Genomic DNA, 24,775 nt, shown 5'->3' with positions numbered 1-24,775 from the left:
CGTTCCGAGGCAATGCCCGGTGGCGATTGAGCTCATATTCCGCCGCGATGTGTTTCTAGCGGCTCAACAGCAGGAACGGCAGCGCCCAATAGCAGGAAGAGAGCATCAGCAATTTGCGCACCATAACCGCGATGACGGTGCCCAGACTCGCCCTCGCGCCTTCACGGAGCGCAGCAACGGTGTTGTTTCAGATGGCCCGTGGACCAGGTTTCCCACGGGGTCGTTTTCGACGTAACCGCGCCCTGTTGCGGCGCCTGCCTCCCAGCCGTCGTCCTTCGATCCCTCGAAATCACTCCCGCGTGGCCCCTCTTCCTTGTCATCTTCGCTGTCGTTCTGGCTGGCTCACTTGCCCGGCCAATCACTCACGTGGCCATTCATAACAGTCATCTACGTTTGTTCGAGTACCCTCGAACGAAACACGGTTGAGCCGAGGGTACGTTATCAGTACGTCATCGGTGGTCCATTACTTATTTGTAGATGACGGAGGATCATGCGAGAGATCTTTGAATCACGCGACTCAATGCTGACGCACGTGTACCACCTGGTCGCGACTTGATGCAAATCCTCAATGTGCATGTCGTAATTTGTGGGCTATGCTTCACGTCAACTATCGGCGGCCACGTTTAGCCAATAAGGACATCTCTGGTGGGTCATTACGGCCCATTTCGCAAGATGCGTGTGTCATGGTCGATGTTACATATCTCGCGAGGGATGTAACGAATCAATGGGTGTAATTCAACGCGACATCTTAAATAGGCCAGATGAAAAGCCACCGTAAAAATGGACGTTCAAAGGGCAGTTTTGTCTCCTTGCTGGGCATTTGGAACCTTCTCATTTGGACTCAGCTGCACACAGTTTGTGAATAAAGCGATTGGCGTTTCGTCTCAGAGGTACTGCGTGGGTACGCGCTAGGAGTCGGCAACCTACGGGTGACACATGTGGACACCACCAGAAACCCAGTCGTACTTATTGGGACACTTACAATGCGTGGCCAATTGTGCGCCACGTCAACTAGGCGCCAGCCATGTGAACCTCGAGTAACACGCCATTGTCCTGTACGCATCGAGGTCCAAAAAACCCTCCAAGAAATCCACGTTATTGTCGCGTGAATAAAGTGGGACCGCGTACTCACTCGTGAGTATAATCATTTTTACTCGTTTGCACTCAAACTCACAAGTGAGTGCATTGATGAGTGAGTACAGACGCAGACTCAACAGTGAGTACCATGATGAGTGACTACAATACTGAATACATGTACTCGAGAGTACAGTGCTCATTAGTACTACCTTGAGTGCATGTATTCGTGAGTACAGTGCTAGCGATTAATATACTCATAAGAACATTCATTCGCGAGTAGCGCTCCTTAGTGCTGTACTCGGGAGTACACCTTTTATTTGGTCACGCACTAGGGTCACGCAGTGCGTGCACGAGCCTCATGCGTTTTGTTACGCCGCTTATTGAGAGTTAAAATGAGGGCTTAAGAGGGAAAACTGCGACTCTCCCCATTGCCTCCCCCGCGGTGTTGCCGCTCTCGGAAACCGCTCGTCATGGGTTGCACTACTGCAAACACGGGATCGCATGGGTGACCTCGCTTCACTTTTTTTATTTTTAATAAAATAGTATCAAAGCCCGAAGTCGTTACAGAGAGAAGTGGCTAACATTACATACAATATTAGTTACAGCCGTTTTGAACGGTGTAGGATCCGGGATGCTGGTGAAAGAGGCGGGGAGGTGGTTCCAGTCGTCGCAGGTGTTAGGAATGAACGAGTAAAAGTAAGGGTTAGCGCGACAGTTAGGAACCCATACCTTGAAGCTGTGACCGTTACTTGCGGAGTTGTATGATGGAGCAGAAATTTGAGCCTGTTTTAGAATGGGGTGAGTAAAGTAAATATTAGGAAAAAGGCACAAGCGCGCAATTCTCCTTCTATCAGCAAGGTCACTGTGTTTAAGAGAAGATTTAATTGCCGTGATGCTAGCAGTTCGTGAGAAGTTTGTGACAGTGAATCGAGCAGACCGGTTCTGAATGGCTTCTAAGGATGAAGAGAACACCACCATATGAAGGTCCCAAACCGATGATGCATACTCTAATTTTGATCTAACAAGTGGTTTAATGTAAGAGCTTTAAAGACACTGGAGCAAGAGCAAAATTAGGGCGTAAGAAGGCAAGCATGCGATTACCATAGTAACATAATAATATGTTCATGCCCCTGCAGATTAGTGCTAATGTGGACGCCAAGTTATTTATAAGAAGAGACAGAGGGTAAAGTACATTGTTAAGTTCGTACGGAAATATGTCAGACGGGTTATACTGCTTGACGCCAGAAGAAACTCTCATTATTTAACATTTGTTAACGTTAAGTTGCAACAGCCAATTAATGTCGAATTGGAGAGAGACGGAATCTGCCGGGTTAGTTATTTGACGATAAATCACGCAATCATCAGCAAAAATACTAATTGTAGAAGAAATGTTCTTATAAAGGTCATTATTATAAATTAGGATCAGTAAGGGACCTAACACAAAACCTAACACAGATGTTACGTGTTGCAACGGGGAGTTACAATTGTTATCACTTACATATTGTGTTCGATTAGACAAAAAAACACTCTATCCAAATGAGTAAGCTGCGTCTTTATGTTAAGAGTGCCATGTTTGAACAAAAGAAGTTGATGAGAAACTGAATTGAACACTTTTTGAAAATCTAGAAAAATGCAATCGACAATGGCACCCCGGTCTGTTATGGAAAATAAATTAGTGAAAAAGTTGCGTTTCACATGAAAAATACTTTCTGAAACCATGCTGGTGGTTATCACAAAATTTGTTGTCCTCGATGAAAATTATCAAATTGGAATGGATTACGTGCTCAAGCAGTTTGCAGGGGATACTCGCGAGTGTAATGGGCCTCTAGTTAAAAGGGTTGGACGCATAACATTGCTTCGGAACTGGCACCACCCTTCCCGCCTTCCAGTAGCTCGGCAGCACAGAAAACTTCAAATATTGCGAAAACAGCTTTGACAATATTAGTGACGAGTATATTTCGGTTAGCGTCAAGAACTGCCAGTGACACTATCAGCACCGGGGCAGGATACCTTTAGGTTCTGAATTAATATACTAATTCCCCCCAATCAACAATTGGGTACATAGGCGGGAAATGCACATTATCAACTTTGGGTAACACAGTAGAAACACTATTACAAAAAGAAAGAACAAAGGCATTTTGGAAGGCACTCATCCGGTGGTATCACACAACCGTCATGATCGCACAACTAGATCGTGTCCTTTTTAGAACCATTCACTGTTGACCAAAATTTACGAGGGTTAGTATGTAGCAAAGAGGGCAACGTTTTAATAAAAAAAAAGTGACGTTTTGCTGTAAGAAGCGCATGCTTATATTCAAGGTTTACGTTTCGATAGGCTGACCACCTTTCGCTGCTATCAGATAATACTGCGCTACGGTACAACTGTTTCTTCTTGTGGCGCAGCCGGTCAAGTGGGCACACTGGTCTTAGAAACTTTTTTTTTTGTTTTCCAACCAATTCTTACGCAACTTTATGGGCTTGATCAGTTTGTTTAGCTGATTTCAAATATCCAAATAGCTTTGAAGTAACACATTTGGTTTGCGTGATAAGTAGAAATTTTGTTATTGTTCTTAAGAACAAAGAAAAAAACTAATCAATAAAAAATTACAAGCAAGACATGAATAGATAATAGAAGTTGTGTAGAAGGTAATACGGGAAGCAGGATTTTGTTTTAATTCACATACACGTTTCCATCAATGCTTACTTTTAGGATCGAAGTACTGCTGCTAAGTATAAATAACGCTATTTAAGCAATTACTGAAAAACACAATGCAAAATCTCCTCCCCATATCGCATTGTTTAAGCATTCAGTTTCCTGCTGAAAGAAACATTATCATTCTAGCTGCACTACGTGCTGAGGTATGCTTCTCGAGAAGTTCCCAAAAGGTCAAAAATATGCATTTTGAGAAAGTGGCAAAAAACACAGCGGTGCTATGTTTAATGCAAACAGTAAAATGTGGAATACTTTTTTTGCACAAAACAACTAGTAGGTCCCGCAGATTAGTCATTTTGACTGCTGGAACCACCCAGGTGCCTCTTTTTGAGTGTCCGCTGCACATTCTCGGCCGATGTCCGCCTGCGGGAAGAGTCCTTGGTTCGCCAATGGTCCTTTTCGGCCATGCGCGTGCTGCTTAGTGCGCCAACGGTCATGTTCAGCTCCGGCAGGATCTTTGATGATGCCAACTGGCTTCTGGCATTGAACCGCATCACAGCCTCCGCGACCGCAGTTTACACACTGTGAAGCGATGCGTGGCGCTCCTTGGGAGCCAGCGACCATATTACTGAGTGAAGACTCTCGTTGCTACTTTGCGTCTTGCTGCGCTGGCACCACTCAAGAAGCTTGTGGTCTGCCAGCCGTTCACCCACAGGAAGCAAGGGCAGGTTGTAGCGCTGCTTGGGGGCTGGCTCCCCCTTGGCCTTGGCAGTGTTCTGGCGGCACCACGAGTCAGGACCAGTGGGGCAGAGGCCGTGGTTTGACAGGGCATCATTGGATGTCACGTGGTAGTACGTGGCCATCACACCCTTGTGAATGGCTGGCACGTCCCCTTGGTGGGACTTGATAGCCGAGCCATAGTAGGAGGTCAGCTTGTTGATCAGGTCACCAGTCAGCCGTCCCCTACCACTGAGGCTCTCAGAGCCTGCTGACCGCTGCTTTGGGAGATTGCGCAGTTGAGTGCCCATTCTCTTCTGCACGTGGTTGACGCACTCTTATTTGAGGATCTTAATGAAGCCATATACATCTGCTTCCCTCAAAGCAAGGTGGGTGCGGCAGTCAACATCCGAAACCACTGTGGTGTACCTGAGCTTATGAAGCTCCCACGACCCCTGAAACAGAATGAGGACAGCCTCCACTTCCATTTCCCTAGCTTTTTGGTTGTCTTTCTCTGGCAGAGGTGCTTCGCCTTCCACTCTTCGTAGGCAGGGTCACTCTCTTTGGGCGCCCGTTCGCAGCCGGCGCAAAAATTGGAGAGCATGACACAATCGAGCACGAGCCCTGTAAATAACTCGATCACTGGGACGACTCCGATGTGCGACGAGTGTCCCCTCGTCATCCAGGAGCCGTCGTACGACACGGCGATGTTGCCCGGGTTCGCAAGGTCGAGCTCTGCGTACTGTCCGAACTGATCGTGCGCAATCTGCAGTCACCTTCTGCGATGCGCGAACAGCTGCGGGCGTCAGTTTAGTCTTCACGTAGCTCTGCCACGCTTTATTGCGCAGGCCGCGCGAAGAAATGTTCATCGTCGAAAACACGTCGGTGAATGCCGTTTGCTGCTGTCCAGTCAACTGCATAGAGCGCGTGCCCAAAACATTGATGGCAAACGGCTTCGCCTTGCTCTCGCCGTCAACGCGCGGCGAGCTCCACGCCGCCGACACGTCCTCTCAGTTCGCGCACTTGAGCACTAGCTTTACGGCAAGGCCGTACTACCTGTCCTCCTTGCCGATTTCCACATCACCGGAGCACAACTTGCGTTTCACTGCGCGCATCAGTTCGTTCAGCTGGGTCAAACTGGCGATCACGAACCTTGTGTCGTCCAGCGGCGTGGCTGCGGCGTTGTCAGGATCGACCAAAGGGTGCACTTCCGTTGTGTAGCTCCAGTTAAAGAAAGCTCGTGCAGCTTGTTTTCCGCGTTGCGACGCACCTCTGCCACTTGTGACGGGTGCAGCATCGCGGTATCGAGACGGATACGGCCGCTGCTGGAGGCGTTATCATGAGCGGTCGGCAGAGGCGCTAGGCCTACGTTGTCAAGCGCGTCGTCGCCAGTCACGGAAGACCGGTCGCTATCTCCTTTATCGCTCCTCGCTGGTGCGGAACGGCCTCTGAGATTCTTGAGGTTAAATGTCTCTCTCTTTTTGCCGTACTGGTTCTGAGTGCGGGATTTTCTTCCGGCCGTGCACATCGCAAATGACGAAGTCAGAGCCCGAGCAATATGGCGCCTGACTGCGCCGACAACGGCATGGAGCAGACGACAAACGCCGCCTTTGGCCAATCGCATCGCGCTGTCTAGTCACGTGCGCTCGCCGGCAAATAGAAACGCGCATTTTTGCTTTTTGTTTGGCGCGTGTTTCCTACTCTACGACTGAGCGGGCAGCAGCCGCAGTGGCGGGAAATTGTAGACCGAAGTCCGCTCTTTCAATCGAGACCAAATTCGCTGCGATACCGCCCGTTGCACAGCAGTGAGGAATTATAGAATAATAGTTATTTTGCCGTCGGAATCTCAAAGGATCGGCCTTGTAGGGCTTTTATAAGTAGCTGTTACTGCTCAAGTACCGACTTTTCGGAGGAAAACCTTCGCAAAAAGGGAGAAAAGGACCTGTACATTTCAAAAATGATGCTGATGAAAAGTGCATTTCTTGGCACTTTTTTGATCCCAAAGACCCATGTGCCCCCTTTAGAGAGGAGGTGAACCACGGAGAGCAGAAAGATGATTGAATTGTGCGCAGGGATTCAACGAGGGATTCAACAAAATTCTGAAATAATCTCCAGTTTTCTTCTACAGTGCGCAATGAAAAGCTACGCAGATAGGGTTCGGTAAAACTTTTCATTTCCGCATTGATAGCGGCCAAGTCTGCGCATTTATAATCTCTTATGGTTTTAGCAGAACCCAGGAAGATAATGAAGAGAAGAAATGTTATCAGGGGTTGTGGTAAGTATCAGGTCAAGCAAACTCAAAGAAGTAAGTGTGACACGTGTAGGTTCCTCCATTACTTGGGGGAAGTGAAAGTCATTACAGAGATTAAAAACAAATTTCTTTTACGTGTGCGAGAGGTAGCATGGTTACCACTACCGGTCCAAGAGATATCAGAAAAGTAAAATCCTCTAATAAAAAAATAGGGGCAGCAGGGTAGGGAACAACCATATCGTTTAAAGTATCATACGACGTATTACAAATATCAGATGACGAGTTCGGTGGACAGTAACAGGCACACAAAATAACGTCATTATGACCGAAACGTACGCAAGTGCAAACAAATTCTAATCAGAACCTTATGGGAACAAGGTGCGAGTGCAAATCAACAGAAACACCAATCAGAACACCTCCTACACTTATGATATTACGGTCAGACCTGTAAAACGTATATTCCCCGCAAGTGTGGAACACTTCACTATCAGGAATCTTGCTGGACAACGACGTTTCCGTGAGCACAATTTTAGCATAATAGTCGTCGATTACTGAAGACAGTTCATCCCGTTGGCTTATCACGATGCGTATGTTAGTAAGAAGTGAAGAAACCTTACATTCTACTAGAGTGTGATGGCCACTTCGAGATTCCTATGACGTACTTGTGCTGGAGTTGGGTTGATTAGCATGGGTATTGATCGGCGACACAGATTATTTTCTCGGGTTGATTTCACAGACACTGTCAGTTTGATTACAACGAACGAAACATTTATTACCGATTAGTAACTTGTTATAACCTAAGAAGTATTGTTGCCAACTGGCTTTACCAAAGTCGAGAAGCTTTTTCTTTGTATTTCTAGTTGCCTTACAGAATTCCTACTAATAGTAAATCCCGTCGATTTTAGTTTCCCTTTCTGCGAAAAGAATGGTGTCCTTTACTTTGAACGAGGAGAACTTTGCTATTATTGGTCTTGTTCGTCATGGCGCGAGTTACATGAGCAGTAATTGCTTTGACGACGTTCAATAGCTCACCAGATAGATTGTTAGTAACATCATCAGGGCCAGGATTAAGCTCGGCATCGCCGCAAAGCAACAACGTTTTCACAAGTTACAAGCATTTGTAAGTCATTCTAACAAATAACGCTAGGGCACGGGAAGAGCAGCAGGGAAGCATTGTTCGACTTTTTGCAATGGCAGTAGGAGTATCTACTAACCTGAACGAGAAAACAAAAAGGATTTTGAGGCGGGTGCATTGCTGCCGCTCTCCCGTGCCCACTGGAGCCGGTGATGTCAAACCAGGCGATTAAGTACTCCGGTGGCAATGATGGCATTGTCGATGGGTAGGAGAGTATGACCGCAGGCGCCACAACTGGCGTGCTCAGCGAAGGTGGCGCTTCAGCAGGGCATTGCGTGTGTGATCCGATTGTGCCTCGTGTCGAAGAGCCAGGTATCACCTCCGAAGAATTCAGCCTGGACAGGAACTGCGCAGAAGCGTGTGCCGTTGTACACATTGGGCCCACGGCAAAGCACGCTCCCTGCGATATAGCCCTTCACGTTGCAAGGGCATCTAGCAACTCAGCGAGAAAACGAAAAGGATTTTGAGGCGGCTTCATTGCTGCCGCTCTCCCGTGCCTTTCTTCATTCAAATTGTTCGAAAAGGGGGGGGGGGGGACTCTAGAGGCTGCTTGCGTGTACAACGAACGCTGAAGCCCCTCTTTCTTTGTCTTATGTATCGTTAATCAGGAAAGCATTCGTCTGTTTCAGTTCGACCGGGAAAGGGAACCCCGAGAAGGAACTGGCACGGGCGGGAAGCGTTCTCTGGCTATGGCTGCTCAGTCGCGTCCTGCCTGAATGCGAGTGGTTGATTACGAGAACAAATGAACAGAAACACTTTTGAATACGAGAAAATTTAAGTACCGATTGAGTACGAGTGATTCCAGATGAGTAGGACTGAGTACGAGTGAGTACAGATTGAGTTTGAGTGCAAGTTAGTACAGACTGTGTACGAATGAATACATATTGAATACGAGAACACGTGAGGACTAATCAGTTTTAGTACAAGTGAGTACGATTACGAAGGAGTTTGTGATAAGGAAGTACGAGTGAGTTCTAGTACCGAAGACCTTTTGTGCAGCTTGAAGTGAAAAAAATGGTTGAGTTTGAGTGAGTTCTTTCTGCTTTTCCGACCTATGGGGAATAATAATTATGTAAGAGAAAAGTGACACATTGTTTAAATTTTCTTGTTTTAATCACGCTGGGTCTGAGTGCCAAATAAAAACAGACCGGTTACTCTGCGCTAGAAAAGACACAATGCTGAAAATTCCCTCTGTGCATCTTACGTCTGGCATATTTTCGTTATCCTTTCTTCCTTTCGGAGGGTTTTTAAGGAGCAGAGCCCTTGCCATTCTAGGTTTATATTATTGAGAGGCACCGCTTCTTGAGATGGTATTCGTTCCATATTACTTTTTTCAATGACTCTTTCGAGATTGTTTATGTGTGGAATGCATGCAGCTCAAAACTGAAATGTAGCACAGCTTCTGTAAATCTTCCAGCGGACGAACGCAATAAGCACCAAAAAAGTGATCGATACAATTCTTCCCGGAGACATATATATTGTGGTTAATTCTGTAGCTTTTTGTTGTTCGGTATCTATCCGCATATTGTTCAATCTGTGGCAAATAAATGCATAACGAGGGCCTCGTCAAGACGTAAGTGGATTCCTGTGTCTTGCGCTGACTCGAATGCATAATACAGCCATTTGTAATATTCTTTCGGCCGACATTGCGTGCCTTCCTTATACCGCAACGTCATTGCGTCTGCTATCTATGCAAATACCCTGAAATTGCATTCCGCGGTTCCTATTGGGGTTGGAAGTTGAAACTGAAACTGAACCTGGAGGAAATTGTTTTTGTTCTTTTATGGACTGCGTCTGCCGCTTATACTGCCTGTGTATCTTCCATACACAAAATTGTTCAAAAGTACCCAAAATTCTGTACGGAGAGTCACGTCACGCTCTGGTTCCGTGCTCAGCTTCCTGAATTTATAGAATATAAGATTGAGGCAATAATAAGAAAAAGAGATTGATCTTGCGCTAACGATGAAATTATGCTCGACCGCTCAAAAGCCTTAAGGTTTCGTTCACAACCACCATTGCTCCAGTCACAATTCGCTTCTGTCTTCAACCTGTCGGGAACGTACTTTCTTTGGTACTTGAGAAACGGAATGTGGGAGTTAATAGCACGAAAACCCTTCACCATCTTATACCAGCTATCATGCACCAAGATTTAAAAAAAAGAGAAATGGTGTAACTCGAAGAAAACCTAGTGCATAATGTTTGCAGTACTGTGGAGAAGCGGGCAGCATTTTTTTCGTTAATTAGACTTAAATATATAATTGTAATTAATTATCTAACTCGAGAAGTACTGCCCTAATCACTAAAGTGTCAATGAGGCACTTGTAGGTACCCACGAGGGAAATCGAACTGCGGTATTTTCAGCCACAAACTAATTGCGTACTCATTTATTCTGACTGATAAAGAAAACCCGCGAAATATGAAAAATACCACGTGACGGCGCCTTCACGCGCTTTTGCGCGCCTCGTAAAGCAATGCCCTCAAACAGACTGCCTCTGAATTAGCCATAATGAAATAAACAAAAGACAGAAAGAAGAAATCGCGACCGAGTTTGTGCCTTATCTGCACAGGCACCCCGCGAATCTTGCTGTTGCTGCTCCTTCCATGTATGCCTTTATCAAGGTGATGCGCTGTCTCTTGGGGCGGGTAACAGGCGAAGCAGTTGCTTTGAATCAGCTTGTTTGGGGACGGTGCTTTACAATGCGCGCGGAGGCGCCGTCACGTGGTATTTTTCATATTTCGCGGGTTTTCTTTATCAGTCAGAATAAATAAGTACACAATTAGTTCGACGCTGAAAATACCGCAGATAGATTCCCCTCGTGGGTACCTACAAGTGCCTCATTGACACTTCAGTGATTAGGACTGTAATTCTCGAGTTCGATAATTAATTACAATTAATTATTTACATATCCTTAACGAAAACATTACTGTCCGCTTCTCCACAGTACTGCAAACATTGCGCACAAGGTTTTCTTCGAGTAACGCCGTTGGTTTTTTTTTAAATCTTGGTGCATGATAGCTGGGACACCCTGTACACGGGTATGTTCTAAATTGAACTACGGTTGTTAATATTTCTTCACAGTACACGTGCAGTGCACTAAGTAAATCTTTCCGGTGTTCAGGGACATCAAAAAAACTGTGAATCTGCAATATATCATACCTCTCATGCATTTAAGAAAGAAAATTCGAAACCTTTTGTTGAGAAGAGTATAACGCTGCGCTTCTAGACTCAGTGCGCGTAAATAGACCGGCTTCTATAGTTACATACACGCGTCACACACGCATGCAAACACACCTACATACATACATACATACATACATACATACATACATACATACATACATACATACATACATACATACATACATACATACATACATACATACGGATAGGATAAATGAGATATTTCAGATGAATGAATGAATGAATGAATGAATGAATGAATGAATGAATGAATGAATATACGGATGCACTTTTGGATGAATGGATTTCCGATTTTCCCAGCGGTAATTTCTCAACATCTCCGTGACATCGGTGCCTTATATCGTTGTATGGTTCTGACGTTGGCAGCGCTAGTATTTTCTATGCAGTCAACTAGGAAAAACAGTCAACGCACGTCGGTTATAAGCCGTGTAGAAGATTTATGCAGGAGGATTGGAAATTCGCAAACGCAAAGAACCAATCAAAATGCTATTATGACCATTACTCATGTTTGTTCTTGCCGGAATCTTTTCTTGAGTTTTATTAAAAATAAATTCATGGAATAAATATAACACGCAGAAGAATAGTATCGCCAGTTTTGAACGCCCCATGAATAACCTCATTGACAAAGCTTTTTATATTTGGCATTGTTGATGAAATGCCCGATAGTCGACAAGTTTAACCACATAATTAATGCAGATAAAATGCAAGTTCGTCTTATTCTACAGCGGGAAGAATGTATGTCCTTTGCTTCTCATACCTTTTCCGCCATGTTTGCAGTTCCCCCAACCGAGTTCGTCATCAAGGATGCCAACGGAAGAGTTGTCCGAGACTCCGTCGGCCCTTTCGCGGAAGGAGACGACCTCTACCTTGTGTGCGAGATTGTTGGAGGTCAGTGGATTTTGCATCTATGGACGTTTTAGGCCCGTCAGGTCATGCTTGTATTTCAGTTGGGGTATATATTTTTGTTTTTTTGCAGATGCGTTTTGTTTTCTTGCGTGGTTTGCGGTAAAACTGAAAATTGCAGTGTGGGTGCAAATATGCGGGAAACTCAAGTGATACAAAGTAACCCGGAAGGAGAGAAGGCTTGCAATGAAGGATACTTAGAAGATACGCAATGTATATACGCCGATTTTTGTATGTTTTATTCAGCCTTCCCTCATGCAATTTCCGTACTCCTGGCTCCTGTTTTCTAATAACAAGCGTGGCTTGGTGGGCCAGTTGGCCGGACATCATGAAGTGGTTAACAGCGCAAAAAGACGACGACACACAAGAAAGGGAGGACACGACAAGCACTGAACTGCAACTGATTTTTTTAATACCGCTACAAAAACGTTCAAACCAAGACACATCCAACAAGTCCCAACAAATCTGACGTAAACACTTATCTCGCACCCTGCCTTCTAGGCTCGTTGCTCCAGATGCTGTTTTCTTTTAATGAGAACGCAACAGATGGCATGCTGACGCAGTTTTAATCAAGACGGTCAATCCCGAATGCCTCGATAACCTCTCGCGTATGCCTGTCCTTTTATGCAGCAATCACTGAGCACTCCCAGAACAGAGGAAGTCAGGCACAATCTTTGTAGTGCGCAGCTAGGTGGCCCGAAACAACCGTCTATTCCACGAGGTTTTTATGCTCCCGTTTGGCCGTTGTAGGTTTTTCGACGACACAAGGGGAGATAATAAATAACGGCTCCATCACAATGAACAAATTGTTCCCTCTGTTTCTTTGAGCAGCCAGCTTTTTCTCTGCCACCACCATTCACCATCGGACACAACTTTGAAAGCTTGTTAGGGGCAGATAAAATTACTTCAACACCTGCGTGCATGCCAATCTTTAAAGTTAAGGTTATGCGCCATCCTCTAGCATATAGTTAAGCACCACAAATTTTTCCTTCCTTCGCCTTGTCTCCGGGCAGTGCTGGTAACCACGTTTTAACTCTTTCAATAACTCATGAGCCACTGCTGTCAGCAAATGTTGCGGGCACCCAGCATACAACAGGCGGTTAATTTGAACCATGAAGCTTTTTTCTGCTGTATCTACAAATGACTTTAAAAACAAATTTTAACAAGAAAGTGTTTTATGCCTGGGTACACCAAGATCTCAGCGGCGTCATAACCGTCACAGAAATGACGTCTCCAGAAAAAGTCCCGTTGACGCTGCTGTGCCGGTATTAGATCCACGAACTCTCTCGCCGCAACGGGGAGGTACACAGTGGTCTGTCCACTGCGCTACGAATGCAAGCGCAAGTAGGTTTACAAACGCGCCTTATATCTTTCCGACTACTTTCTTCATTCAGATGCCGTCTAGGAGAAGTGAAGCGAAGTAGTTCACCATGACAGGAATCGGCGCTGACAGTTGGCGCCTCGATGCCAGCGTCTTCCTGGACGCGGGACGCGGGTGATTAGAGGCACCCTCCGCCACCTACTGCTTTCGGTTTCGGTTTCGGTTCCCTTGCGTTCGCACGGTTTTCAAGGGGCTGTGGTTTCAGTTGTATTTACGCAATGCTTCGCCGAGTACAATCCAGTGTCTAACGTTGATGCGTCTAACGCTGCCATTCCGACGTTATATAAATTGGGATGTGGAAGTTCATATGGATATACAATAAACTCTCCTGTGAAATTTTACTTTCGATTTTTACCAATTTTTATGAAAGAGACTTCAACGATATTTTTTTAGACATGACTTGACAATGCCTCGTTTTACCAGGTTTGTGTGGTTGGACAACCAAGGAAGGAGCGGTTTTGACACACGGGGCTCGTACAATAAACACACATGTTCTTGAGTAAAATAAACATCATACCAAGAAACTTGACCGAACCGTACAGTGAAACCTCATTCGTCCATTCCAAGGGCGTCATAGAGTCGTTCAAAATCGCCAGAACACCGCAAACTGATCCTTCAAAGTTAACAGTTTACAATTTAAACTATGAAGTAGTCGTGTACATACCTAAAAACGCGTTTTACGTTTGACCCAGATAAATGCTCACTTAAAACACGATCGTGATATGCTTAAAAATTTACGTCCGTGTTAATTATACATACATCCTATACCCTACGCAAGCATAAAATTATGATGGGCCTTGCGTTTAGGAACGCGTTATCACATTTCGCAACAGTGAATAAACATCGGGATAAGTATATGCAATTGTTTAAACATTGCATTTAGTGCAAAAATAACTACGGTGGCTCAAGCTGACGGTAACGCAAACGCTGTCGTATTTCGCCATTTCGCGGATAACGTTACCTTCAGAGCAGAGCTGCAATACATTGCAGTGGCAAGCCTTCTTACAAAGTTTCCAGTTAAAAATATTACTGTATCCAACATACTACCAAATCCAAGACGGACTTACTACGCAGAAAAAAAGCTACCGAGTTTCAGCTCCCTGAGTTAAGAAAGTGGTCACAGTGGAGCATCGATACACCGAGAGCGAAACAAGTGCAGTCGCGCGAACCATGCTTGGAGTATTCAGCGCTCCCTAGTGAGGCCGCGTCTGCTGAATACGTACGGGTTGTTCTAACACCCGCACGCATCGCCACCTGAACTAGAGTAGGAATATGCATCAGCAGAGAGTAGATAACCATACCCCTACTTTCAAAACTCCAGCATGGCGGTTGGTCCCGCTTTATGGGGGGCGGGTTCTTTTTTCTTAGTATTCTGTTTTGCTGAATCTTGTTTGCTTAGCGCTTCCAGGATCGTCCAAGTGTAGCAAAGTGAAAAAGAATGACCAATTTTACCAACAAAAATCACCAGCACTCGAACGAACGGAATGCTCCGTGACCTATCTGTGCGCACGCAAGGAACCTGCAGGGGCGCGAGAGCGCATCCGCACTACCCAAGCGGGAGCTGCGCGCTTTGCGTGCGCCCGCAAGTTCGTGTTTTTTGCGTTACGATTTTGCGGGCTTTGCGGGCCGTGCGCGAGGCCCTTCCCGTCCTCTTTCCGGTCTTTCGCCCGCAGAAGGGAAGGAACAAAGGAATGGCGTCTTCCCACAAACTCGTTTACGGCTCCTTCTGTCTAGGTTTACGCCGGGCGCTGGCCGACAACAGCATGTTTTGTTCACCAATCTGGCGTTTAGTGGCGCTGCGTGGCCCACAAAGAGCGCATTTCCGCGCTACTGGTTTATCCATGCATCAACTTCTGTGTAAGGTCAACTAAAACTGGTTCTTTGCGAGAACTTTCCTGCCCGAGCTGCGCTGCCGCTACATGCGTGCGCAACTCTCTGCGTACGGTCAACTAAAACTGTTTATAGTTTCTTAGTAAGCATACTAGAAAATAAAGTGCGCCTAGGAATCTGTGTCTGCGAGCGGTGTTATGAGAAGAACAGTGCTGCAGATTCGGTCTTGGCATGGCATTTGGTATATGAAGTGTTTGGGGATAGTAATGACGGAAGACGGATAGTGACTGAAGAAATTCCGTCCCTATGCATTGATATGCGTATACACATCCATACCGACAGAGTCTTTAAAAGGAATACGCTTGACTTCCTTTTTCCTTAGCTTTAAAACAGCGTGTGTTTTTTTCATATAAAAACACTCCTTTGGTGTTTTTGTGGCTCTGCGGTTTAATTTACTGCCACTAAAGCGTTTCTATACAAGACAACGACGAAAGCAAGGCGAGCGTACGGTATAGTGGTGTCCCATGACGACACCGTCGGCCTTGATGTTAGCTTCATTAGACGTTAGCGCCACATTCCTCTCTAGTGTATATTGTAAGAAACTGTATGGGTCGTCGCCTTCTCGAAATTGAAGCAAGCGCCATGTTCACTGACGGCAGGCGTCATCAGTGAACATAGCGCTTGCTTACATTTCGGTTGTTTGCGCACAGTGGAAGCTTAAAAACAATAAGCGTCTTTAAGCAATGCCGAGTGCGTTTCAAGTGTTTATCTCGTAAATACACCACCGGCGCTGCTGTTGACTACTGAAGGGGAAGTAGTGTAGTGGTTAGAGTATCCGCCTCCCACACGGACTTCATGGGTCGAAATCTCCGCATATAACAATATTTTACACATACATAAAAATCGTGTAAAACTTTGCTCATTTATACTGTGTTGCTGCGGAGCTGTATCACCCTGGGTTGTCATGCATTTTCGGATTGCATCAATTTAAGACCCATTGGGGCAACGCTAACTTTATCTGAGTCTTTAAAGGGCAATGCGTTCGTGGCTGTGACTCTGGTCTGTCTGTCTGTCTGTCTGTCTGTCTGTCTGTCTGTCTGTCTGTCTGTCTGTCTGTCTGTCTGTCTGTCTGTCTGTCGGTCAGTCTGTTCGCGTGCGTGCTTGCTTGCTTGCTTGCTTGTAGAGGTTCCCGAGGCTCCGTATGCCTTCGAAGCGCGAGTCGTTTCAAAGGGGGCGCTTTAACCCAGCAGTAGCTAAGGAAAATAGCGGCGTTACCAGGGGGAAGCCTGATCGAATTCATACATAAGCTTTGGAAGCGGATCGTGAAACAACTCGTGTCGAGCAGCACGAGGACGACACCCTTCGAGAAGGTGGTACTGAATAAGGTATTGCATTCAATGATTGTAGAGTCTAACGCACCCACGCAACGCAGGCGATGAGACCTGCTGTAGTGGAGGGCTCCGGATTAATGTCGACCACCTGGGGATCTTTAACGTGCGCCAAAATCTCGAACACACGGGCGTTTATGATTTTCACCTTCATCAGAAGAGCGGCCGCCGCAGCCGGGAACCGAACCCGCGACCTCGTTCTCAGCAGCGCAACGCCTTAGCCACTGAGCGACCGTGGCGGGTAATAAGGTGTTTCAAGCGTTCAATTGCACAATAAAGCATTCCCATTCAGACCCCTTTCGACTAGCGCTTATGTTTCCTCGCCTCGGGTCTGCCTCGGCCCAAGGGTTAGTTTGATGCGTCTTAAACGAAAGGTAGTGGTTTAAGCATTTTGTGCTATGGATGGCACCCGAAGCCACACTCGTTGGATTCGGGCCCGACCTACCACTCAGCGGGGTGCGTGCATTGATTGCACATTTTTGAAAACGGTGCATGCAGTTGCGACTGTGCCGATCGAGATATATTATAGCGACAACAAAGCCAATGTGACTGATGTTACTACGTGACAATAACTTTGCAGCTCTGCTTGTCATCGCCATGCGCAGGGCGGAATGACCATGATTTTTTTGTTAAGGAGAAAGATTTCTTGGCTGTAGCGTCACAAGCGCTGCGCATCTTGCACCATAAAACCATCGATCACGTTTCATTTGCGGCTACCAAATTGACACTGGTTTAGAATTACTGGCCCCATCGTTATAAAACCTTCCAGTGAAGCTGGTTTCGGCGATGTCTGTAGAAAAGAAATCGCCACATTCTGGTTCTACAGACCACTGAGAAGAGTCCAAATGACGCACGCACAGTGAGGCTCCTACTGGCACAAAAATTTCTAGTTTCCCGCCGGGAAATGCATGCAATAAATCGATGACAGGTACAGGAAACATGATAAGAAGGAACTTCGTGGGAATACGGAAAACGTGGTTGATTATGGCGTGTAATACGCCGACGCTACGCAGGTGATGAAGCACCCCGTAGTGGCGTGCTTTAGATTCATTTTGACCACCTGGTGATCTTTAACGTGCGCGCAAATCACGAACACCTCAGCGTTTTCGTTTTTCGCCTTCATCAGAACAGCCGTTTGCGCGGCAGAAAACCAAACCCGCGTCCTTGGGCTCACCATCCCAAAGCCTTAGCCACGGAGAGTGATGGAAACAGTAACTGCACTGTTTCAACAGAACTGAGAATAAAGTACCCGTTCTATTTTTGCTACAAGTGAAGTGCCGCTAAGGCAACTACCAAACCTTTCACGCTCCGGTGGACCCCGGGCCCTGCACACTATGTCCACATGCCTGCGGCTATGAGTAGAGGGAACGTTTGAGATACTTTGCCGCCTCGCGCTTGTTAGCTCTGCCACTATTGAATAAATGTAGAAAACGGTGGAGCCCAGTCGCCATGATGGATTACACGAATTGGGCGGTGAGTTGTCATTTGCTTGTTCAGCGCGTCCGACACAGCCGTTTTGTGGACTCTGCCAAAACTCTGACAATAAATATCCATGTAGGTATTGTGGTGACTGGCTGCTGTACTGAAATATCTTAACAAGTTCTAAAGATTTTCTACGAACTTAAATTCCAAACCTAGTGCGCAATAGATTGTTTGGCATTGTTTGGTGTTCTTTGACCGCACATGTCTTTCCGCCTCTTGCACGAACGTGTTGTGGGATGACGAATCATTGTGGTTAAAGTAGACGTCTTCGTCGCCTGGGCTTCATGCGCCGGTTTCAAGAGAACAAAGCATTCACTGATGTCATAAAGATTGGCGGCTCACTGCATGGCATATTTCATGCACAGCTGAGGACACCAAAAACTTGGAGAACAAGCTGACCCCTGGATGAGCCTTTGTGCCTACGCCGGATCCCTTTATGTTTTGTAAGGAGGCTTCCTTGAAGTAAAAAAATAGAAATGGGGGGTGGGGGGGGGGGAGGACGGAGGGCTCTGCTAGCAGGATCGCAGGCGCCTGGGATCCGTGCAGGAAGAGCTCAGTAGTCGCAAGACGCGGGCGAGCTGAACCACGTTTGGTGCTACAAAGCACGCGCGAACCGATGTTATCTGATCTCTACTCCGAAACTGCAAAAACAGAGGCAGGTTCGGAATACTAGCAAAATGTAGGCAATTCGGACTCATAGTTTGGCAGACGAGAGCTTTTGGCATTTTCTCCCAGCACACGCTGAGAAGCAAATAGAGCCCGAAATTCTGTTCGAGTAAAGTTCACTAAAATATTCTAGTTCACTCTACTTCGAGCTTGTTACAAGTAGGCGGCCTTTGAGCGGTGAGGGAAGAGCGGGATTGGGGAAAGCATGCACCCGTCGAACCCTGCTCAGGCCCACGGAACCGCTTTTCAGAAAGGAAGACCCTAGTGACGTTAGATATACGCCATGGATGTTAGATGTCATAAGTGATTATAGCCATTCAAACAGTCCGTGTTTGCATGCAACAGGCACCGAATTTATTTTATGCTCTTCTAATAAAAAAAAAGAATCGGTATACCAGGACTCTAACCCAAGAGCAAGGAGTGGAAGGCGGTTACCATACTCACTACACTAATTCTCCCCAGGTATTCTACGGCATCGCCCCTCAGCAGCTTTCCAGTTTCTGGCTTCAGCACCTCCCATAGACAAGTTTCTTGCTTTCGCCACTATTACAATATTTTAGTTCACTGTGCCTGGGAACTGCATTGTTTGTTTGCTGCTGAGGTCTTGTTACTGGTAGCCACGATCGAGGGAAATGAACTTTGTGGCTGCAGCGCTAACGCACTGACGAAGTCGACGCCATAGTTGGGTAGGGCTTCACCGGCTGCGGCGCGACAACGAATGGGCTGGGTGTGTTTGTTTGACCGAGGGTTCAGAGTTAGACTTCGGGGCTACGCTTTGTAGCCTGAAGAAATTGGGTCCAACATGCCTGCTCCTGCAGCGTGGTGTATCGTTCGAAATAGCCGTGAAGCGCGCTTTGAGGGGCTCACGGATCTCTTCGTCGCAATGTAGAAGAATTACAGGGATCATTTTGTCGATTGATAAGTACTCTACCGTGGTTGTGCAATAATCTGTCTAGCGAATATAGTGGATTACTCTTCTAGTGGATTAATCGGCTACTCTTCTGTTACTATCGGGTACCAAGGGATGTCTGCGGTGCGTATGTACGCAACGGACAGCTCCTACGACAGCTTGGAGAACCACGCACCATAAACAGCCCCACATTTGATAGAAGATGCGCACGTGAAGTGCCAGCGCACCGATGGGGACGCGGTGGGTAAACTTTCGGCTTACACCCTTCGAGCGTGAAGCCGTTAAAAAAGTCACCGCGGAAGATGCAGCTGCATGTTTGTCTACCAGGATAAAGCTGCAGTCCTTCCAAGATTCGGAAATGTAAGTACATGACAAGTATGCGTAATAGCAAATTGAAGGAAGTTATGACTTGTTGCTCGCGCTCATCCGGCGGAAGCCTCGTCAAAATGCACTTGAATGTGCGCTGTGCATTTAGCAGTTATGCGCACCAAAGTTTTTGTAGATGTTTTTACGGATTCCCTGTAAAATCATGCGAGCAGATATCAGTGTCAACCAATGTTTTTCTATTGCCTCCCGCTGCTGTGCAATGCCAGTTACGGCATGGGACAAGCTTCTAAGCGTGTAAGCGCGCTAGGAGCGATTTTCTGGGGCAAAGAGAAAGATTTATGCAGGTTGAAGTATACATGAACATATTCACCCAGTAATTTTAGGTGCCACCTCCCGAGGTGTCTCAGGAACTAAGGCGTTGTGCTTCTGAGCACGACTACGCGTGTTCGACTCCCGGCTACGGCGGCCGTGTTTCCGATGGAGGCAAAAAGCAAAAAGGCCCTTGCGTGCGAGATTTCGCGGCGCGTTAAACATCCCAGGTGGCCAAACTTATCTTAGAGCCCGCCACTACGGCGGCCTTCATCACCTGCGTTGCGTCGGCGCGTTAAGCCCTTCAATCTATCAACCATATCAATTTTAAGCGCATGTTCAAGGTGAAGGGGGAAGGATTTCAGGCTGTCGGCATTACTTTCTCCAAAACATACTCTTCACTTTTCTTCTTCTTCGAGAAAAATTGCCAGCATTAGAGAAAGAGGCGTCCCCGCATAGCCCAATAAAATTCTTCGTTGCTCAAGTTTATCCATAGCTTAAAAAAAATAGAAGAGAGCGCAAAGGACTAGGACAGAGAAAACACGAATAGAATATACAAATAGCGCTCGTCAGTTCATTTGTGTTTTCCCCATCCACGTACTTTGCGCTGTTGAGACGTTTTTTGAAACCATGTAGCAGGTACGTTTGCTTCTTGTCTCCACATGACACATGTTTGTTTTTCTGACATCAATGCGAGGGCAGAAAAGCTATGCACATGCTTAGAAGGGGTCTAATTACATTTTAAACATCAAATTGTTTGCCAATGCTATTCGTAAAATGCACCACTTCCTTGGAGGTGTGGCACTGTGTATGCAACCCCAGAAAACTGCTGTTTCCGAATCATATTTAAATTTCCGATTTCTTTCAAATTCAAATTCATATTTAATTTTTCTCTCGACATAATGCAATGTCGACGATCTCCCTGGCAACAAAGCTGTTGCTACATCTTGACGGGGCCAGGGAGCCAAATTGGGAGCTCAATGACGACTGTTGAAGGCACAATGCGATCATAACGAGGGATACAGCATGACAGAACCTTTGAGAAGGCCCATAAACATGACAAAAATACAAAATACTAAAAAATAAAAAAAATAAATACTTGTTTAACGACCTTGAACGCATTTGTTCGGCGTCACATAATCATGTACAGGTAAAAGAAAAGATCAGACAATTCACGCATATTTACACAACAATATAGCAAGATGTGAAGATGTAAATTAGGATGTAAATATCTATTCAAGCGTTTAAGTGCCTCTCAGTTTAGAGCAAACTATGCTAGTAAAGCTGAGAAGAAGGACAAGAATTTTCCACGCGTACATTTTCATGGACTAAACAGGGTGCCCAAAGATCAGGGATTCTTTTTGGCGTCTGCGCTCATCAGAAAAGTACGAATGTTCTTTCACTCTGCGCGAAAGGCCTTCTCAGGCTTGGTGACTGGCCCTAGCTCCTCGATAGCTTCTGCTACCCGCTTTCTGTCATTACTAGCGTCCTTCTGCCACGTGCGCTGGTTAAGGAGCTGAAAACCTTGTGGCCTCACCTGCTGGTCGTTGCGGGCTATAAGTACCATTTTTGATGCACGTAGCCTTGATTAATGAGAAGGAAAGCATGGAATTTTGTTGTTTTTCAAATCCAATGTCTCGTTCGTTCGCCCTTAATAAGGAGGTAAAAATAACAGAAATGTCAGACTGAATTACAAAATGTCATATGTGTTCGGGCTCTATGATTATATAACATCAACACAAACATCCCCATATTGGTTCCTCGTTTCATTTTTTAGTTATTTGTTATTATTTGCATTGCTTCATTTTGACCTCAGGCACTACGTTCATAGCATAAATGTTTTTAGCGTGCTGCCTGCTCAATATATTGGGAGCGGTAAAGAGCTCAGTGCCTGTCACATCTTTAATATTAGTATGGCAATAAAATTGTAGTGGATGATAATTGTTACCCTGATACTCATTCGATGTAGAATGGCTGGTGCCATTTGCTCGACTTTTAAAGCCATGCTGGCTCAGTAAAAGGCATCACAAAAAGTAATACAAAGGGCAAACTGCCATTGAATAAAACCCATAACAAAACAACAGTTTTTATACACTGCAGTAAAATGTTTTAAATTTTTTTCCTAGCGATTTGGGTTTCATTCTTTGACGTACGTAGTATGTACGCGCAGTCTTCTCGGTAGTTTTGTATGAGGCCTTGCATGCGTTGCGCCCATCACGCAAACACGACTTACAGCTAGTTAAGTATTATTGTGAAACAGTCTTCACCTATATTTTCACAAGTTTTATTTAGGTTCATCATTCTCTGCTAGAAAACGCCGAGCAAGCTAGAGAAGGGCGAGGTAGCGGGAGTAGTGTTAGTGAACAGATACTTAGATCCCGCTCCACTACCTGTTGGATGGCCCCTTTGCCCACAAGTGCTTCTGTTCAAGGCACGGGCTCGTATCGTGCTCACCTACGATGTGCTGGCCAAGGGGCGGGAGTATGTGCCAAAGAGTCACCAGCATGCTGGCCAGTACCAGCAACTTGAGGCCGTATTTGCCGCAGGTTGATGCACTCACACAACCCTCACGCAACCCTCAGGCAAATATAACGCAACCTTCCATCAAACGATGACGATAGTTGAACGCGATGCTTTGTCGTGACGAATTCTTTGGTTGTCGTCGAAGTTTTACGGACCGCTTCACAATGTCGAAATGGAGCAGTCGGTCATCCGCCGCCTTCATAACGCGAGGGACAGAAGTTGTATTCATTCCATGGGAACGGTTTTTTCGTTCCATTTCGGCGTTTCCCGCTTACACACGCCATCAGTGAGAACACTAAAGATTCGATGTAAAACAACTAGAACAAGAGAGTTTCTTACGATAAAACAAAGACCGACAGGATGAGAGGAATCTTTGCGACGCTGCACGACATCTTTTTTATCTCTTAGATCAACTAGCGAGACATAAGCCTATAAGCTGCCGGCACACTGGCGCGAAGTTCTCCGTTAAACATTCTCGAACGGGAACTCAATATTCGAAGCCGCTTGCCGTAGTTGCCGTGAAAAGCTATGGTCTAACCAGAGTCGATATTGTCTTTTTCAAACAAGGCCCTGTACCTCAACCCACCCACGTTACCAATACTCAGAAGCAGATACACTGACCAACAAATAGCGCGAATGAACGTTCTGCCAACGTCATTATTGGTAGATATTTGTTTATATTGACAAATAGGCAAATGCCTGTAATCCAATGCTATTGCACGCTTCAACATGCCGCATTCGACTGCAAGCTGAGTCGCAGCAAGCTTGTTCGCGTGACTTGATCTCATATAGTTTCATGTGTGTGGGCATACTTCCGGGAGATTGGTGGAACACGAAAGCAACCGGTCTGTCGGACAGAATCGCCAACACGCGATGGCCTGGAAAATCAATTTAAGAATGCGGTGGCAGTAAACACTGGCGCCGATGTATAACGGCAGGCAGCCATCGTAACTGTCCGTGCCCATTTCGATAGATGTTGCTGTTTGTTGTATATACTCAAGCATAATCATTCGGCAGAAGCAATGAACTTTTAGGATTGACCGTAAGTATGAGGGCAACGGTGATACAGATAAGGCAACACACACACGCATACACACACACACACACACACACAGACAGACACACACACACACAAACACACACACGCGCGCGCACCCAAACACGCACAAGCCCACATACACACGCACGCGCACGCACACGCACACGCGCACACACACGCACACACACACGCACACGAACAAGCACGCGCACACACACACGCACACACACAGAAACGATGGCAGTGGTCCAAGGCCCCTAGGTTCTCCAAAGTTTTGTTTCCGTCTTCACATCATCATCAACCACCTTCTACACACCACACACAAGCGAAGTGTGAAGTTCCTACCAAACATTCATATTAATATGACAATGTCAGTTTAAAATACATGAAATCCATATCCATGGTTCTGTCGGGATACCGCCTTTTTCTAGAATATCTTAGTAATGCTTGATAAAGTCCGGTTCATTGGGGCCCTTTCTGTGTGCTCTTGTGTTGCCCAAAGAGCCGCAAGCTGTTCTCCTCCCCGGCGTCACACATGCTTATTGTCCAAGGAGACAGCCACGGAAGCATTTCGCAATGTGCGGGTGCCGGTGCTCGCACAACCAGACCTTAATAGATCATGGAGTTCTGTCTGTGCATTTGGCTTTCTTCCATCGCGAAATCTGCATCGTCTGGGGGCTGCAGACTCCAAAAATCAAAAACCAGATTATCAATGCCTTCATTGTACGACCACAAATCAACCCTGCCGGCTCGATTATGCACCTCTCCAGTGAGGTAAAAGTTAAATATTTATTTCCGACGCTGGGGATTCCCTCGTAAAGTTTAAATAAAGCGTTTTAGTAGCTTTCCGCTTGACCGCCCGCGTTGAATTAGTGTTTATGCCTAGACTTTGTCTCCAGGGTTGAACTCTGTACCTGTTCTGCCAAATGTTGTATGCATTGGTGTCGGTTCACTCCTCGTTTCGTTTTCGAGTTTTTGCTAG

At 46.1% G+C, this 24,775-nt stretch overlaps 1 protein-coding gene across 1 annotated transcript in view; it reads left to right on the top strand.

Moving 5' to 3' along the window:
- Positions 1-24,775, top strand: part of LOC144137702 (uncharacterized) — a 159,927-nt gene that overhangs the window by 104,272 nt on the left and 30,880 nt on the right. Inside the window, exon 3 of the mRNA XM_077669644.1 lies at positions 11,813-11,923. Coding sequence (XP_077525770.1) covers positions 11,813-11,923 — 111 coding nt within the window. The remainder of the gene's footprint in view (positions 1-11,812; positions 11,924-24,775) is intronic.

This window comes from Haemaphysalis longicornis, unplaced genomic scaffold, assembly GCF_048455015.1.
Source record: "Haemaphysalis longicornis isolate Haplotype H1 unplaced genomic scaffold, Haemaphysalis longicornis Haplotype H1 scaffold_47, whole genome shotgun sequence".
Lineage (NCBI taxonomy): Eukaryota > Metazoa > Arthropoda > Arachnida > Ixodida > Ixodidae > Haemaphysalis > Haemaphysalis longicornis.
This window is presented reverse-complemented; position numbering and strand designations above follow the sequence as displayed.